Consider the following 17,973-nt stretch of genomic DNA (forward strand, 5'->3'; position numbering starts at 1 on the left):
AATGTCTATAAAATATCTACATAGTATTTAAGGCAATGCATAATTATATGTGAATTTTGTTTGAAATCCTTTTATATGTTAACAATAAACTGATTATTTCTATACATTTGTTTTCACTAGAAACCCTACAGCAGAAAATGAGGAGGCAGCAGGTGATTCCTCTAAGGTAACCCATGCTTACTTCAATTTCAGCATTAGTATTTTGTAGAAAAGATAGCTGATTAAATAGAATCACATTTGTAATTTTTTTCTGGCACTCTGCTTGCAAACAGCCAAACAAAGTGCTGGCCACTGCTGGGGACTTTCTGGGCCGTTCATTTACATGAGATATGATTGTGACCAGAGGTCCCACATCAACTATTCCTTTATGAGATGTATCTGATGTAACTTAGTGAAATTCAGAAAGGACCTAGTATTTCAGATAGAGATATTTTTCAAATCCATAGTTGAATTGAGGGTCATGTGCTTTACTAGGGCAATAAGAGGCACCCATTAGCCTTCAAAATGTCTTTCTGTGGCCTTTTTATTTAGATATTTCTTGCTCTTTTGTTCTTGATCATTTTATTCAGAGTACAGAGAGTCTCCTGGTAGTATTTGGTCATTTTAAAAATCTCTTTTAAAGAGTATTTCAAAAGAAAGAGATCTCTTTCGTAGCAGTCCAAAGATAAAACTACACATACATCCATGCTTAGTACTGATGTAAGATTCCTTGTGGATAAAGACTAAGTCCTGGCGGTACATATAGCACATACCAGTTTTCTCAGGAGGCTGAGTTATGCCTATGATGTAATTTTAGCCTCCTGTAGACCAGATGGCTGCTTACTGCACTATGTAGTTAAAACTGGGAGGAGCTGTGCTGCTTTCAGCATATTTGCCTCCAAAGTCTGGGCTCTGCCAAAGAGTGTGTTTGCTCTGGGGGAGACGTACTGCTGCAGCAGAATATAAATTGCATTTTCCATTTACTTGTATTAGCCCTGTTTGAAAAAAAAAAAGAAAGAAAAGAAAAAACCAACAAACACTCACAAAAAAACAACAGTTAATAATGTATGAATCGCATCTGAATAAAGATATTTTTCTTAATACACGGTGAGAGCAGTTGCACTTACAGGCTTAGCTATTTCTGTTTATGCAGGATAATCAGGAGGATCTAGGTCTCTGGCAAGAGAAATTTGGCAGTTTCTTAGACATCAAAGCTCATGGTAAGTCTCAGTGTAGTTCTGAAAACAGTTTTACTGCTTTGTACTTACCTTTGTTCATTCATATTTCTGTTTAGCTACTTAACATTTATCAATGTCTTCCTCACTCCTTTTAACTTGTTTATATCATGTCAGCGCATAACAAATTTGACAAAAGCACCAGAAGTATTCATTAGATTCCTGTTCAGGAGGAAACAGATTAAATGTGACCCATTTCATCAGCTAACTGTGTGCTGTTTCTGACAGTGGCCGACTAGTATGCACTATACTATATGTTGTTGTTTCCTTTTTTTTAATGTATTAGCACATAACATTGATTTCACTTGTTTAGTCTCATGACATATCACAAATCATAATAGCTAAGCAATAATTTTCACAGAGAAACTTTAAAAGTGGAAGACTGAAAAGGAAAATACTGAGCTGAGTCAGTAGCTCAAATACCATTTAAATTATGGATTATGAAAACCCATGACCTTTTTCTGTGTGTCCAGTTGCATTAACTGATTTAGTTTGCTTTGTCTGTTAGTTACTTCTGTCATGCAGTCTCCTATTGCAACCAGCGCTGCCCAGCAAATGCAGCATGCAGAGGGAAGCCTTCTTATGGCAACAAGAGCGTCTTCACAGTTGAGACACATAGAGGCAGGGGGCTGTCACCCTTCTTCATGCTGTATCTGATATATTAGGCCAGCATCACGACTGTGCTCCTTCTCAGTATTGGAGGAGTGAGGTCCCTGTGGTAAAATCCTGATACTGAAACCACTGCTTGTCAGTCTAGACGATCTCTAGTCACCTCCCAGAAGTTCCTCTGGATTGAGAAATGTGACACGATGATATCATTGGCAGCAGCTCTCCTCCATGCTACTCCCCTAGCTGAGGCTGAAGAGAGGAGTACTAGAAAACAAGCTACTCTAGCATTCATTTTGCTGTACCTTTGTGCCACTAAGCTAAGGGGTAGAAACGAGATAATTCTAAGTAGCTTTACTGCATAGTAAAGGAGTTACCCACTATTACATGTTTGTCTCTGTTGTTATTGGTTTAGGTGTTCTTTTTTCTATTAAGGCAATGCATTTTATCTTCTTAAGCACATAAAAACTGGAAGAATGTTGAAAGCATTACCTCTGCAGTACATAAGTTATAATTAAAGAAGTTGAAAGCAAGTTTGACATAGCTAATTGTTAAAATTTGCTTATTTTTTCATTTTTTACAATTAGGTTGTTCTGCTTTGTTGCTTTCAGCAAAGCATGAGAATGGAACTCTGTACTCTTCTATTTTAATGTTGTTACCACAGGTCCTAGTTCTGTAGGCATGGACTTCTCTTTACATGGATTTGACCATCTTTATGGAATACCACAACACACAGAATCACTTCTTCTCAAAAACACAAGGTAAATGTGCATTTCCATAGAGGGGAATTGGAACACTGTCTCAATAATTTAATACAAACAGCTTTGTATTAAATATTTTATACAATAAGTATGCTATATCATGTATATTTTAGTTTAATGATGAGGCAACCTGAACCACAGACTGTCCATAGGGAGTAAGGTGTTCTGCCTTACATTCTGCAACTTAATAAATTATCCCCTCTGTTCTCTCACAATTTTCCATGCCTTCTTTTAATTTTGTATTGCATGATTAATCACATTTAAGCAGAACTCTTAAAGGAGCAACTCTGTGGGGGACAGAATTCAGAATTCATAGTTTAGGACTTGGACCAAAGGAGCAGTAGTCTCAATAGCGGTGATGTTACTTGATTCAGATAGGTAGAATGAAAGATACTGTATTCTGGGATGTCCACGTTTCTGCCCTGGGGGCTTAACAAAAGACCATAATACACTGTGCTTGCTGTGTTCATTAGAATTATAGTAGAGCTAAAATTGGCCTAGTGAAGGATGCTTATATCTAACAAACACATCTGTTTGTTTGTCCTAGTGATGGTGATGCGTACCGGCTTTATAATTTGGACATCTTCGGCCACAAGATACATGACAAGATAGGTATTTATGGTTCAGTGCCACTTCTCATAGCACACAAGCCTAACAGAACTTCAGGGATCTTCTGGCTGAATTCTTCAGAAACGCTGGTGGATATTAATACAAAGGCAGTAGCTGAGGTGAGATTGGCCCACTTTCCTCAGAATTTAATAACCATCAAAAACACTGTAAGTTAGGGCCAACAGGAACATAAGAACATCATTGGACATTTATCTATTGCTCCCTAATGATAAATTGTCAGTCTCTTCCTACTCTCCTCCCTACTACAGAATTTGTAGTAAACCACTGAAAAGAACAGATAACTTCTTTCAAAAGGCAGATTATAGAACTTGTAACTTAATAGGTGTACAAGAGAAGGGAGAGAGGAAATATTTAATTTTGGAGCAGAAATGTAAAAGGGTGGACAAAACACTGACAATTTTTTGGATTTGAGAAATCTTACGGAATTTTTAAATTATTGGAATTGACACATCTCTGCTCAGCAGTCTCATATATCTGTGGAATATAGGTGGCCTTCAAGAAACAAAAAATACAGGAGATAATCTCAAGTCTTGAAGCACAGATATATGATTTCTATTAAAATTGAAATAGTGAAAAAATCTTGCTTTATTCCAACACTTGATTACATAGTTAAAATTATTAATTTTCTTTGTTGTTAGTGAATGATTCTAAAGATCCTGCAGCAAATGCATTGTGAGATTATACACTAATTACAGAAAATTTGTAATTCTTTTGCCCCTCGTAATCCATTTTATGTAATCTTTATTTTGTATAACTGGTATGCAACGTAAAGGATTTGTGAAGGATATATAATATACTTAAAGTGCGTACTCCTAATATCTGCCAGATATGTGTTAGTGGTAAGATTTTATAGGTTTCCATCTTTGGTTTTTCAATGAACAAAAGTTTGATTGCAAATCATTCAGCTTTGCCCTGGTTTCCTTTAAAGCACATACCAACTGAATCTGCTGCAGATATTTCTAAGCAGAGGGCAGTGCCTCTAACTGATGTACGCTGGATGTCAGAAAGTGGGATCATTGATGTTTTTCTGCTGATGGGACCCACAGCATTTGACATCTTCAAGCAGTTTGCACAACTGACAGGTACTAACTCAAATCATTACAACAAATTTACCTGGGAGAATCTCTGAGGAACATGTCCTCAAGTTGGACTTGATGATTGTGGCTCCCTTCCAACTCCAGATGTTCTGTAATTCTATGATTATTTAGTTGCTTGCATTAGTGACAGTTATACTCATCTGTAATATTTTTACATTAGAAAAAAAGAAAGAATAAAATTATATTGTTTACTGGAATAACATTTCAGTGTCACCGAACAAGAAGTACCTTCTCTGTCATGCATTATCATTACAGCCTTCTGGTTAAGCCTGTTGTAATGCTTGGATATGAAGAACATGCTCTAGACACAATGTAGGCCAGAATTCCCTATATCCAGACAGTTATATATTAATCATGGCTCTCAAGTTAACTTTCGTAATCTTTAGATAAAATCCTGAAAAGCATTATCAGTATTAGCTTCATTCATATTCTCTTCCTAGGCACTCAAGCCCTACCTCCCCTCTTTTCTCTGGGCTACCATCAGTGCCGGTGGAATTATGAAGATGAGCAAGATGTCAAGGCAGTTGATGCAGGTTTTGATGAACATGACATTCCTTATGATGTGATATGGCTGGACATAGAACACACAGATGGCAAGAGGTATTTTACCTGGGACAAGAAAAAATTTCAGAACCCCAAGAAAATGCAAGAACTTCTCAGGAAGAAAAAACGCAAGGTATACAATATATCTGGAAGGAGGAAAGTATTAATTTGCAGTGTGAAGTTACCCAATCAGCTTTAACCAAAGTATTTCAGATACTGGAAACCATGAAACTACAACAGAGTAAATTAGATTGCTTTGCAGTATGGTGATGCTTCTAGTGTGCATTTCTTTTAATCCTGCTCCTCATGCTATTTTATTATTTCATAGTTTGTTCTCTACCCTTGAACATGAGGCCAGGTTTGACCTCTGTGAAGCTCCATATTACAGAAGCAGCCCAGTGCTGTCCTAGATTGACAGTCTCATACTTAACATGAGCTTTCACCACTGGTAGTTGCTATCCTTGCCTTTTATCAAAAGTAAAATTTTACTGTTTTACTCAGTACAGTTGACGTTAACAATGTATTTTATTTTCTTGTTCTGGCAGCTTGTCGTCATTGTAGATCCCCATATTAAAGCTGATCCGATGTATACCCTGTGTTCACAGGGAAAAGAAAAGGGATATTTTGTGAAAGACAGGAATGGAAAAGATTTTGAGGGCATCTGTTGGCCAGGTAAAAAAAAAAAAAAAAAGCTGTTCCATTTCTTCATTTTAAGCATTTTAATTAAATTTTTAAAATTTTACAGAATCGGGAACCACTGAAGTAGAATTAATTTCTCATAATGCTTCTATTTTTTTTGGTAGATATTCATTATTTCAAATACTCTTCGGCTTTGTACATTCATGTTCTAATTGGCTGAGCTGTACAACTTTCTCTGCTGTGTCTGTTGGCTTTGCAGATAGTCCCATTGCACAGCACTAGAAAAGTTAGATTTCTTGATCAGAACAGCCACTCTTCTTCTTCAACTTGTTTTGGGTAACTGAAATCCAGTCTGGTCTGTTGCAGTGAACACAGCTGATGTAGACTGGGTGAAAATTAAGTGACCCATGATACCAAAGACTGATTCCATCATAATACAGTGATCTGACACATTATTTTTCTGTGAGGCTATCTCAGTGTGAGTTGGTGGAGCACAAAGGATGCTGTCCTCATTCTTTGCAGACAGACTGCAAACATGGTGGAATGTCAATGACCATGGAAGAAATCAAGGATATGTTATAACTTTTAGTAGCATGGCAGTTTCTAACTATTACCATTTTAGTCTCCCCACGCATGAATGTATAACTGCAATTATAGCTCTCTGTTATGATTCAGGATGTAGTTATTCAGCTTCTCATTGATACTTTCCCATTTGAGTTCAGCACACCAAGGATGCTGTTTCTCACTGGCTTCCTGTTCCAATCCAAACATTCTTGAAACAGCTGGCACCCATCCTGAAATGCTGCTGAGCTTCAGATCTCAAGAGTTTTCATGTATTGATCTGCAGAGCATGGCAAGGGGTGCTCTGAGTTCCATGTTGGCCTGAAGTTTGTTCTGAGGCTTTTGTCTTGGAAACAATATCAATCATATCGGTACCCATTGTGGAAAGCATCCTAACTGTAGGCTGCTGTTTTAGGTGCAAAGACAACACATGATCTTAAAATAAGCTAAATAACTAGAATCTCCTACATCCACAGGTTCCTCTTATTATCTGGATTTCACCAATCCTGAAGTGCGAAAATGGTATGCAGATCAATTTGCCTTCAAAACATACAAGGTGTGTATCTATTTACTCTGATCTACATGTACCAGAAAGCCTAAAAATGGGGAAAAGAAAGAAGAGAAACTGCTGGCTAAGCAAATTGGTGGCTTTTGTAGTTGTATTATTATTATGTACAGGAAAGTATCTTGGTAAGATGAAATATTATACAAGGATTTTACTCCATGGACTTAACTACTGTGAGAAAGCTGGAACCCATATTACACCACTGAAACTACTTAGCTGTAGCAGTAGATGGACAGAGTGCAGTCATTTTTGCAACCCATCATCTAACACATCCCTTGCATTCCCAGTGTTTACTACAGTGACAACACAGAAGGAGTGATACAGGCATGCTCTCTTGTAGTTCGTGGTCACATCACCTTGACCTTGCACCTCTCTGTCACAGGGGTCCACTAATATCCTCTTTGTGTGGAACGACATGAATGAGCCGTCAGTTTTCAAAGGGGCAGAGCTAACAATGCAGAAAGATGCCGTGCACTACAACAACTGGGAGCATCGGGAATTACACAACCTCTACGGATTCTACCAGGTAGAGTATCAGGAGACACAGACCAGCAATTATCTGTCCTCATGGACTATGTAATGTGGTAAGGATGTTATTTACACAGTAGCAGGTGTTCTGTAACCTCCACCAGGAAACGAAACTCTGCTGTGCTAAGTATTGCTGTATTTGAAATAAACTTCTCTATGATTGGTCACAAGACAATATGACAGTATCCATACCTCTCTAACATAACATTGGCTGTGACTACACGATATTAATCATTTTTTTTGTTGTTCAAGTATATTCCAGGAGAAAAGTATCCATTTAATAATAGTGATTATCTATGATCACACGTTTCTTAATTATGAGGAGCTAAAAAGGCGGTTTAGCAAATATCTTAATTGTAGAGCTCATCCTCTGAACTTTTATATTCATGATTTCCAGCAAATGGCAACTGCTGAAGGACTCATCAAACGTTCTTCTGGAAAAGAGAGACCATTTGTTCTTACACGATCTTTCTTCGCTGGATCTCAGAAGTATGGTAAGCAAGGACTAGCTATATACCTTCCCTATTGGTTTGTTTTCTTCAGCTTGGTATGTAATAGTAAGTCTAGAGAAGACAGAAACTATCTTAGGAGTGCAAATTATTAAAATGAAAAACCTCAGGAAAGGTTGGCAAAGCACATTCAAGTCAGTCACAACCTATATCGTGTGACAAAACACTACGCACCTTGCTGCATAATTCAAGATCATGCATGTATTATAAAAAAAGGTTGCAATGAACAGTAGTTCATGACCATTCTTGTTTTCGTTCCTTAACTACAAGCATAAGCTGAATCATAAACCCGACTTTCCTGTGTAATCCTGAAACTGAGTATTTTCAGGGGCAGTGTGGACTGGAGACAACACAGCGGAGTGGGGTTACTTGAAAATCTCCATTCCAATGCTTCTCACCATCAGCCTGGCAGGGATTTCATTTTGTGGAGGTAAGGGATTCGGCTGAAGTTGCTCACCATACATCCACTAGTGCCACCAGACTTCAACAATCCAGTGCACTTCCAGGCGGATTCACAGATGAATCTGGTTTCAGAAAGTAAAAACGTGCCTCTCACCATCACTTCCTCACTTAGTCTTTCGGTAGTGTTTGTGACTTGGAACAGTGATCTCTAGGTGGTGGTCTGTATCATCACTGGAGCAGTCTTTGAAGGTGCATACCCTCCTAAAAGTCTCTTGCTATTTTTATTAAAGGATAATTTGTTACCTCAGTTTTCCACTCTTAATTGGACGAGCAGCTACCCAACAGCAGAACTGCAAGTACACTGTGAAATTCATGAATTTATATACTTGGAATGCTTGTTAGAGGAGAACTTCAAATTCTTCAGAATAATTTCCAAAAATGTGTATTTTTATTTGTCTGCGCAATATCTAGCTGATGTGGGAGGGTTCATTGGAGATCCAGAACCAGAATTACTTGTTCGCTGGTATCAGGCTGGAGCCTACCAGCCCTTCTTCAGAGGTCATTCTAACATGGAGAGCAAACGGCGAGAACCGTGGCTCTTTGGGGAGAAGAACACCCAGATCATCAGGGAAGCCATTAGAGAGCGCTACGTCCTCCTGCCATACTTATACACACTGTTCTATCGGGCACACACAGAGGCTGAACCAGTTATGAGGTAAGCACGTAAGTCAGGAGGCTAGTGATTATCCTTAGGAAGAAGCCACTTAGAGGAGGGAACTTAAATCACTGTTTCATACATTTGTGATTACTTACTTATATAGTTTGAAAAAAAAAAAAGCCTAAATTCTATTTTGCTTTCTGCAAGCCTTGATAAGGTTACCAGAGGAAACTAAATATCATTTTTACTAAGTGACACCTGAGACACACTAACTCACATACAGTCTTCAAAAATGTTTTTAAAGAACTGTGGACTCCAAACTTCTCATAATAAAGAACACTCTCTGGTATTTCAGCCCACACTTAAAACCATGCTTAACAGGCTCTGAAGTTGCTGGCCTAAAAACATAAAGGCCATTTTGCTGCTCATGAAAGTACTTGTTACTGCTGTATTGTTGGTGTTATAAAAGTTGTTTCATATTAATAACTCTCTTATTTATCTCTGTAGCATTTTTTATCATTTTTCTTTTAGTAGACAATCTAGTAATGTAAAACAAAAATGAAGTTAGAAAATGAGCTTTTGTTCTGCTGCTATCTATCTAACCTGTAAGAAAATGTCACAGTGGAACTGAATGCAGCAGTCCTTTCAGCAAGAGATAAATGTCATCAATTTCTCTGGTATTGCTGTATCTTTGAATTTGCCCTTAGAATTATCCTTTTCCAGCACATCTACCTTTACCCATTGTTATGCAAATAAAATACAAAAAAAAAAAAGGTATTTTTGAAGAGGATTGAGTATTTTGAGTTTAGAATGGCTTGCATTACAGATATTGTGTGGGCATCTGTCTGCATATATGTAGATGTAGAAGTCCCTGTTGTACACACTGGCAGACAGCAGGCTTCTGTCTTTTTTGAAATAGGTACAGAGTTAGAGAGGAAGCACGGTATTTTTCTCAGAGTGGAAAATGTGTCTCATTAGTGCAGGGCTATACTGAATAAGTGGAGGTTTATAAGTAACATGTGAGCCAGACTTTCTTTGTAGGGAAACCCAGAGAGCTGCTGCAAACCATCTCTGACTTAAATGAGCTCTTTTAGTCATAATCTCTCAAAACAAAGTACACACATCTGTTATCTATTTAGATGACTACTGCACTTCTCCTTATTGAAAAAGGCTGAAGTTGAACTTGTAGTGCAGGTTTTCCAGTGTGTGACCAGGAGACATGCTGCAAAACAGAGCAGAAAGGACTTGCTCAGGGACTGGGTCATCAAGTGTCAGCATTGCTGGTAGACACTGGTAGAAAGGCTCATCCATCTCTCCTTTGCTAGAGGGAAGGCACTGTAGTGCGAGTTTGCAAAGAAGAAGGCAGTAATGAAGAAAGTGAGGCTGCAGGAGGCCAAACAATAGGTACCTTGGAGTGCACCTTAAAGTGGTACTTTAAGGCACGGACTAGGAACTTGCTCTGTCTTCAATTCTTAATAGCTTTTAAGAGAAGGAAAAAGTGGAGCCTAAAAATGCCAGCAGGCCTTGAACAGGTTGGTGGGAGAGGAAAAACTAACTGAATTCTACTGTCTGTCTTTCTTCAGGCCTCTCTGGATAGAATTCCCAGAGAAATTAGAAACTTTTGGAGTGGAAGATGAGTACATGCTAGGTAAGTCCGTGTGGCTGGGTGTGCAGTACAGCCCAGCTGCGTAACAGTGCTGTAGCAGAATGAGACCTGAGCAGCCATCAGATCCTTACATGCTTTTTTTCCCCAGTACAAAGTGAATGTGTGCTCAAGTAAGCATGGCGTGGCTCAAGCAATCCCTTAAAATGACTACGGGAAGTTGACAACCCCACTCAAAACCAGAGCAGACTGCTACTGCTGTGATGAGATGAGGCTTTGAGCTCCACAGCAATCACTTATTGCCATGTTTATGCTTTACTCCAGGAAATGCTTTGTTGGTATATCCAGTCACGGAGAAAGAGGCCAAGGCAGTGAGTGTTCTGCTTCCAGGGTCAGAGGAGGTAAGGATGATACAAAGCTGCTCAGCTTTTCAGCCCACAGAAATATTTTATACAGCAACCTCCCAGCTCCCCACCTCATAGGTGCTACAGACTGCCACTGCACCAGCCATTCTGTGCCACTCTAAGCCTTCCTTCCTTCTTGATGCCTTGCACAACTGCCTCACAGTAAATTTACTTCCGTGCTCTTCCAAGAGCCTCTGTGCAGACCTTGGGTCTCCTGTAATTTAAATCACCCCTCAGGGCTCACTACTTCTCATAAAACATCAAAAAACAACTTCACTTAATCGTCGATACCTTTTTTTTTTTCCCCCATGCATTTCACTTTGGGTTAAACCCTTGTTTACACAGAAGAAAAGGACTCTTTGAAGGGAAGGTCATAAGGAAACCATGGGGAAGCTGGGAATGGGAAAATTATAACAAGGAGATGCAAGCTTCAGTAACCTGGGATATGCACAGCAAACATTGATACAGACAGAGATCAAGTCCTCTCTGAAACCAAGTTATTTTCCACAGGGTGGCACTGTGATCTACTCCTACACGGACTACTTGGCTGCAGCAGCTAAGTGGAAGAAGGGAAGGAATCTGGGGAAAACAGTTTGGAAGGGAAAGAAAGCTTGAGTTTTAACCCTAGAGACAAATGAAAGCAGTGAAGGGAAGCGTGAGAGACTGCAGAGCTTTGTGACTGCACTAATGGACCCTAGGATACAAACAATTTTTTATTCAATATAAGGAGAAAAATAGATGAGGCTCTCCAAACAAGCTAAGAAAAATATTTTTCTTATCAAGATCTCTGTGGGAGTTCAGTGCCTGGCTCACGTGAAGTAGTTAAACCTGCTGGCAAGAGTGATGCATGGGAAGTTTCGGGTGTAGCTCTTTTTTATTATTTTTTCACTTCAATATAAATACACTCATTCTGGAACTGAGCATTTCTAGACCAATAAGAAAAAAGAAAAAAATTGCTTTGAACTAGCAGATACTTTAAAACATGCAAGATGTTATGCAAACTATAGAAAAGATAGGTTTATTTTTCTGCCTCCGGGAAAGAATGAAGTCTCATTACTATACAAGGTTATTGAATTTTAAAAGTAAATGTAATTTCTTGCACATGAATTAGGTTGTTAGGAATAGTGAAAGTAAGAGATGAAGCAAAAAATAACTCTCTGCAAGGGGACCAGTTCTTGCCATATACTTCCTGCTCATTCCTTTTTCCTTTTTCCTAGGTTTGGTATGATTTCAGAAAATTTAAACGAATAGAAGATCGAGGCACTCTGAAGATCCCAGTAACACTGGAGAATGTATGTTAGTTGAATAGTTTTCTTTATGTGCTTGCAGTAAAAGTTCATTTCTGAGATTTGCAAAGAAAAAACTTAAGATTTTCCTGTTCCCAGTTGAAATTATATGATCAGAGTTATATGAGTCTTTCTACACTGGCCTTGTTTTGGCAGATTCCCATATTCCAGCGAGGGGGCACTGTGATACCTCTTAAGACTGCAGCTGGAAAATCCACTGAATGGATGATAAATATTTCTTATGAACTCCGCGTGGCACTGAACACAGAGGTATTCTGAAATAATGTTCCCTTTACAAAGTTGTCTTTTGCCACATTTATCCTAAAGCTTAAAGGTGCTTGCTATCTGTTCGATGGGCACAGTGGTATCTGCATCTGTTCTTCCAATGGTCCTCTATTGTTTCTGGTGGTGGGGGCTCCCTCCTCCCTCCCAGTGTTCCCTCAGAGTGAAACTGTCAGGGCTCGGCATGGGCAGAACATTTTCCTGACTTTTCTCAGCCCTCCACAAGTCCTGTGGAAGAAGAAGCAGAGAATTGGCAGGGCAGGGTGCAAACTTCTTGGACATATAGGTAGGAGTTCCCACAAGTGTCCTTTCTAATAAATGAAGTGACACCTGGCACCTAAATCAATTTGCAGAACCAGAATGTCCAAGTCTTCAAAGCACTCTCAGAGCTGGACTCCCTGAACCTTCTGGAGATACAAGTAGCTAAAAAAAGCAAACAAAAACCGCACAACAACAACAACACAACCTTCACTATGAAGCATAACACATAATGAGACATTATTTTATGTTTCTTTGTCTAATACTAGAAGATGCTGTTAGCTTGGACTCCATCTGTTGTGTTTCACAGGCCTGTGCAGTAGGTGAGCTCTACCTAGATGATGGACATTCATTTCAGTACCTCCACAAAAAGCAGTTCCTGTACCGGAAATTTACCTTTCACAAGAACATTCTCTCTTCCAGGTAACAACAGCTGAGGCAGATAGAAGCCACCCAACATACATTCTGTCAGTGGAAATATCTTGTAAATATGGAAGTATTAGTCTTACCTATTGCTTAGTGAAGCCCCCAGAATATCAATAGCTGCTGGTAAGGAAACAAGTTCTAGAACTGCCACCGTTACACTTTTACTAGTGAAGTCTGTTGCCCACAGGACTTTATGGTACATAGATAATGAGCTTAAAGGCATTTCATTATTCCCTTAAGTTTCAAAAATATGCAATAGTTGGTCTTCAAATGACAAAATTTAGTACAAGCAAAACTATAGACTGCCTTAAATGATGTAGGAAAAAGCATGCTTCAAATCTGAACATCTTCAAATTAAAGGATAGAAATAAAATACGTTGATAAGTTACTTGCAAATCTAGAAGTTGCAGGGAAAAAAAATCAGTTAGATGAATAGTATAACACTGATTGCCCCAAAAAGGAAAACTGGACTTTGAAACAAGTTTTTTTTAGAGCTTTTTAATAAAAACAAATACATAAAGTAGTTTCAAAATGAAAGATAATTAAGCTTAAAACTGAAACATCTTACTTGAAAAATGTTAGAATTGACTTTACATTTGTATTTTGGGGTTTTCACTACCACTTTACAGAAATCCAGAATTTCTGTTTGTCAAAGCCATGCTTTGTGCCACAAAATACCTTCTCAAACTTTTTTTGTCCCCTTCTGACTTTGTGAAATCTGCTATGCAGTCAAATATTAGCTGATAACAGTAGAAAAATTTTTCTTGTTTCAGGAGAGAGGTAAATAGAGGAAAGGAAACTGGCTTAGGGAACTTTCAGGGTGAGACTGAAGTAGTACTTTCTCAGTATAATGCTGAACTTCTAGTGATGGACAGAAACTATATGAAATATTTTTCTTTTTTTCAGCTGCAGAGATGAGAGCGGACAATACCGTACCACATGTGTAGTCGAGCGGGTGATATTTATGGGACTTGGACAACCCACTTTTGTGACAGCCTGTTCCAAGGGTAATGAACTGACTTTCGTTCTACTACATTTAGTTATTCTGATTCTGCTGCATTCTTATGTATATACTTGGCACATTTGACTACTCTTTGTTTTGTGTTCCGTCCTTTCCAGCAGTGGCAAAGACAGTCTGAATTAAAAACTGAAGGGATCCATACATAACTGTGTTTCAGAAGGGCTATTCCTAAATCATACAGTAAATTCTCTTCTCCTTTATAGGTGGGAAAGAAAAAGAAGTGGTTTTCACATACGATACGAAGACTTCTGTGCTGATTCTGGAAAATTTAGCCCTGAGAGTTGATAGTGACTGGGAGATTTGTATCAAGTGAAAGATGACAACTTCTCCAGATAATTCATTGTGAGGTTGAAGGGAAATCATCTCAAAGACTTAAAGCGTTCACTTGAATCCAGTCAAGGAATATATTTCCCACCCACCCAACCCCAAAGTAACATTTCCTACAATTTTTCTTTTAAAACACCAATTTGAACTTGGATGACTCTTCTGTCTGGCAAAATAATAGCACTATGATTGTATGTGGAAGAAAAACTAAGGAGTATTTGTTCTAGGCTAGCTTCAATTAAGCTTTAAGAGTAAGTTCAGTCTTTACTTACACCAAAAAAACATGAACTGATTGTGTGAGATTGTGGCTTATTTGCATGGGGATTTATCTAAGTATTTAGAAATCCCACCTTTCACGGCTTAGAGCATTTGAGGAGAGCAGAATCACACCAGTTTGACAAACAGCATCAGCAGGTATACCAGATGCTGAGGTCTGCCTGCAAGCTGCCTTGTAAAAACAAACTCAGAACCACCCACCATGGTTACGGACACTTCCTCTTTCCAGTCCTTATGACCCTGCAAAATTCATCAGTCTGCACAGGAAAGTAAACAGCAGGCTAGCTGTACAATTTGGTCACCGGGTTTTAAATAAGTTGTGCCAATTAGTTGAGTGATAGTGAAATGAGAGTGCAGAAGTCTCTCCAGAAGCTGGCTTGGAAACTGGCTTTTGAAAAGGCGTACATCTGCAGCAACGGTAGCAGTTTGGGGCAGCAGCTAGATTCCCATGGAAATGTTTTCCACAGCATCGCTCCCCTCTTTCTGCCAGTACTACTTTAAAAATTAATTTGTTAGGAAAGAATTGGTCTCTTTTGAATGATTAAATGTCATTGGTTAAAGTTAGCCTGGTGAAGCAATATCCTTCCGTGGAACTCTGCTCCTCCAAAGCTTTGAGCTTTTGCTAATCCCTGGCTTTCATTACACTTAGTTTAGCAATTTCCTGGTCAGCTTTTGGTATTTAGCTGAGATTTGAGCTTGGTAGATGGCAATGAAAAAGGCAGAAATTATTTCTTTTAACACACTAAGGAAATGTTTTCCTTAGTGAATTGTTAGGATAAGAGAAGGATAGACACAATTTTTGTCCACTAAAGGGAACATAGTAGTGCATTTGTATGTTGTTCCCTACTCTTCCTACTAAGCCCTCTCAGTGCTTGGTCAGTCATTCCCACCTGCTGCTGTTTGTCCTCTGCAGGACAGATTTCTGGGAATAACAGTGTGAGAGCAAATGGTGACAACTATGCTGTTGAGTACCAAGTGCAGCTTGTTTCCCACCAGACCCTTAGCTTCCTTCTTTTTTATTCTGCAGAGCTCTTTTTCATCTCCTCCTAGCAGACACTCTGAACCTCCACTCCAGGAGCTGGGAACTAGCAGCCTAAATGCTGCTGTGCTTAATGCAGACAAGTTAATCCAGGTGGAACAGTAGCAAATAGATCTTTTACATCTGTGAGAAGAGAGACAAACTCTGTTTTTGAGACAGACTCTATTTTTCTATCGGCTTCTAAAGCTTTGACTGATAATTGCTTCTTTTATTTAAACATAGCGGTGCTTCTGACAGGGTGTAATTATTGTCTGGGGCATTTTAATGAAATGTTTTAACTGATATTTCTGAAGTTTGAAAGTGAAATAAAGTAATGGAAAACTGAGTTATGAGCCTTGATCTGACCTTTTTATTGTTGAGCATTACTTACAAGTATTCTTCTAATTGTATGTGAGTGAAGTGAATGATTAAATTTTATGCTGTGACCCTCAGTAAATCTGCACTGATATAAGTACTCATAAGTCAAATGTTCAGTGGTGCAACGTGCCCAACTTCTGTGGATTTTGACAGGAATTAGTTGCACAAAATCTCATTACAATTATGTCTTTAGGTAATAAAGTTAAATATATTTCAAAAAATATCATTTACATTGATGTTTGTAGCAACGCACATACTTTTCCACATATTTTGTCATAAATGAAGAATTGAGTTAATACTTTCTCTCTACAGAAAGTAATTGAATTCAGATATTGAAAACAACTAGAGATAGAACTTCATAAAAATTAAACTTGCGTAGGTCACTTTTGATTTATCATCTGAACGGGTGTTGTGGACTGGGGGCCTTTCTGCTCGCAAGAAATTCCATCACAAAAGGTAGTTTGATTCCTAATGGACAAAGGGTTTTTTTGCTGTTTGTTGCAGACAGCACATCCATTCCTCTGTATGGTAAACTGTATTTCTTTAAAGATGTTGGTTTTCTTTTACTAGCAACTCCTGTTTATCACAAAGAAGATCTACAGTAGCAAAAGGAAGCTGTGTTTTTTGAACACGCATAGCCAGAAGGTACTCCTGAACATCCACAAAGAGCAATGCTGGGTTAAAGGTGTAACACAGTAAGGGCATGCCCACCTGACCTTTCTTCACCCCAGGATAAAACAAATATATAAAATCATTGCTAATCTTTCACTTGGTCCTTCTCTGCAGCCCACAGGGAGTTTGTCAAGTATCATACTGTGCACTACTACTCTCTCTCTTTCTAGAACAGAGCTCTGTGAATAGATGAATGTTTGTATTGAGCAAGACAGGAGAAAAGAAAGAAAAAGAAAACATACACACAGGCTCCAGAATGAACTTTTTTTTCTGAAGTTGTGCAGTGTGAGGCCCTTGTGTTTCACCATTTGCATTGCACTTGTAATATCCTGGAAAGAGTGACACATATTTCTGCCAAGCTGTCATGCAAAGCCACGTCAAGTGTGAGACCTGCAATCCTTGCATCTGAGTGTAATGAGGAAGTCATCAATTCCACAGCAGGACAGCCCATCCTGAAGCAACTGCATTCCTAGTTCCACAAACAGTCAAATCAGTCCTTTCTGAATGCCCTATTGGCTCAAGAAGCTTCTGTTCATGATCAAAAAGATTTAGGCCACTATTTAGGCCTGAGGGTTAGACTACTCCTAGAGGCTGGTCAAGCTCGTTAACTATATTACCTTCTTCAGAGGTCACCCTAATGAAGTTTTGAAAGGGGACAAATGAGCTGTAGACTTTCTCTGTTGTACTCAATTTGAAGCCAGTAAACCAAGGAAATAGCTGAGAAACAAAAAGAATCAGTGCTTTGGCAGCATACCGTAGTACTAGAGCAGAAGGTCAGCCAGAGTCCAGACACTAGTGTCGTTAGGCAAAAATAGCACTGATGTCACTGTGTGATTTCAGACTTCCCAATCAAAGACCATCAAGGTTTAGAGGGCTTTTCTTGACATAGAGGCACTGTCAGTTTTTAAAGAATACTGGGTTATAGGAGAAGAGCAATGTGTTTAAGTAAGAGCAACTTGACTTCCTTTCACAGAAACTGCATTTGTCCCTGTGAATAAATGTGCTAAGTCAGATGTTTTGTCTAAGACTGGTATATCCTAACACAAGCAGAATGTCCCAATTTCCACACTGGGCCCCTTAGAAACTTCACTGCCCCAATATGAAAAGGTGCCTTTTTTAGATGGGAAGTAGGTATGGCAAGTGAATCTCAGCCCTGGCCAGCTGCTCTCTCTGAGGTTGCCTGCAGAATCCAACTCCCACCTGAGGGGTGTTCAGCTGACCTCAGAAGCATCAAATAACATTACCTTTTTTGATATTAGGACTGTGTCTTCAGATAACTGTCTCTATAAAATACACTTTTTCTGTAGCAAAG

At 38.8% G+C, this 17,973-nt stretch overlaps 1 protein-coding gene across 8 annotated transcripts in view; it reads left to right on the plus strand.

Moving 5' to 3' along the window:
* GANC (glucosidase alpha, neutral C) overlaps positions 1-15,957 on the plus strand; it is a 21,181-nt gene extending 5,224 nt beyond the window's left edge. The window contains exons 6-24 of one of the 8 annotated variants that reach the window (XM_021403385.1): positions 121-166; positions 1,133-1,199; positions 2,485-2,581; positions 3,129-3,309; positions 4,140-4,293; positions 4,749-4,984; positions 5,397-5,523; positions 6,528-6,607; positions 6,999-7,142; positions 7,542-7,638; positions 7,982-8,083; positions 8,527-8,770; positions 10,297-10,361; positions 10,641-10,717; positions 11,938-12,012; positions 12,163-12,276; positions 12,857-12,969; positions 13,879-13,979; positions 14,197-15,957. In XM_021403385.1, coding sequence (XP_021259060.1) covers positions 121-166; positions 1,133-1,199; positions 2,485-2,581; positions 3,129-3,309; positions 4,140-4,293; positions 4,749-4,984; positions 5,397-5,523; positions 6,528-6,607; positions 6,999-7,142; positions 7,542-7,638; positions 7,982-8,083; positions 8,527-8,770; positions 10,297-10,361; positions 10,641-10,717; positions 11,938-12,012; positions 12,163-12,276; positions 12,857-12,969; positions 13,879-13,979; positions 14,197-14,306 — 2,230 coding nt within the window. In that variant the 3' untranslated portion in view covers positions 14,307-15,957. The other 7 variants (XR_002440653.1, XR_002440651.1, XM_021403387.1 and 4 more) reach the window with 7 other exon arrangements.

Source organism: Numida meleagris, chromosome 6, assembly GCF_002078875.1.
Source record: "Numida meleagris isolate 19003 breed g44 Domestic line chromosome 6, NumMel1.0, whole genome shotgun sequence".
In the NCBI taxonomy this organism is placed as follows: Eukaryota; Metazoa; Chordata; class Aves; order Galliformes; family Numididae; genus Numida; species Numida meleagris.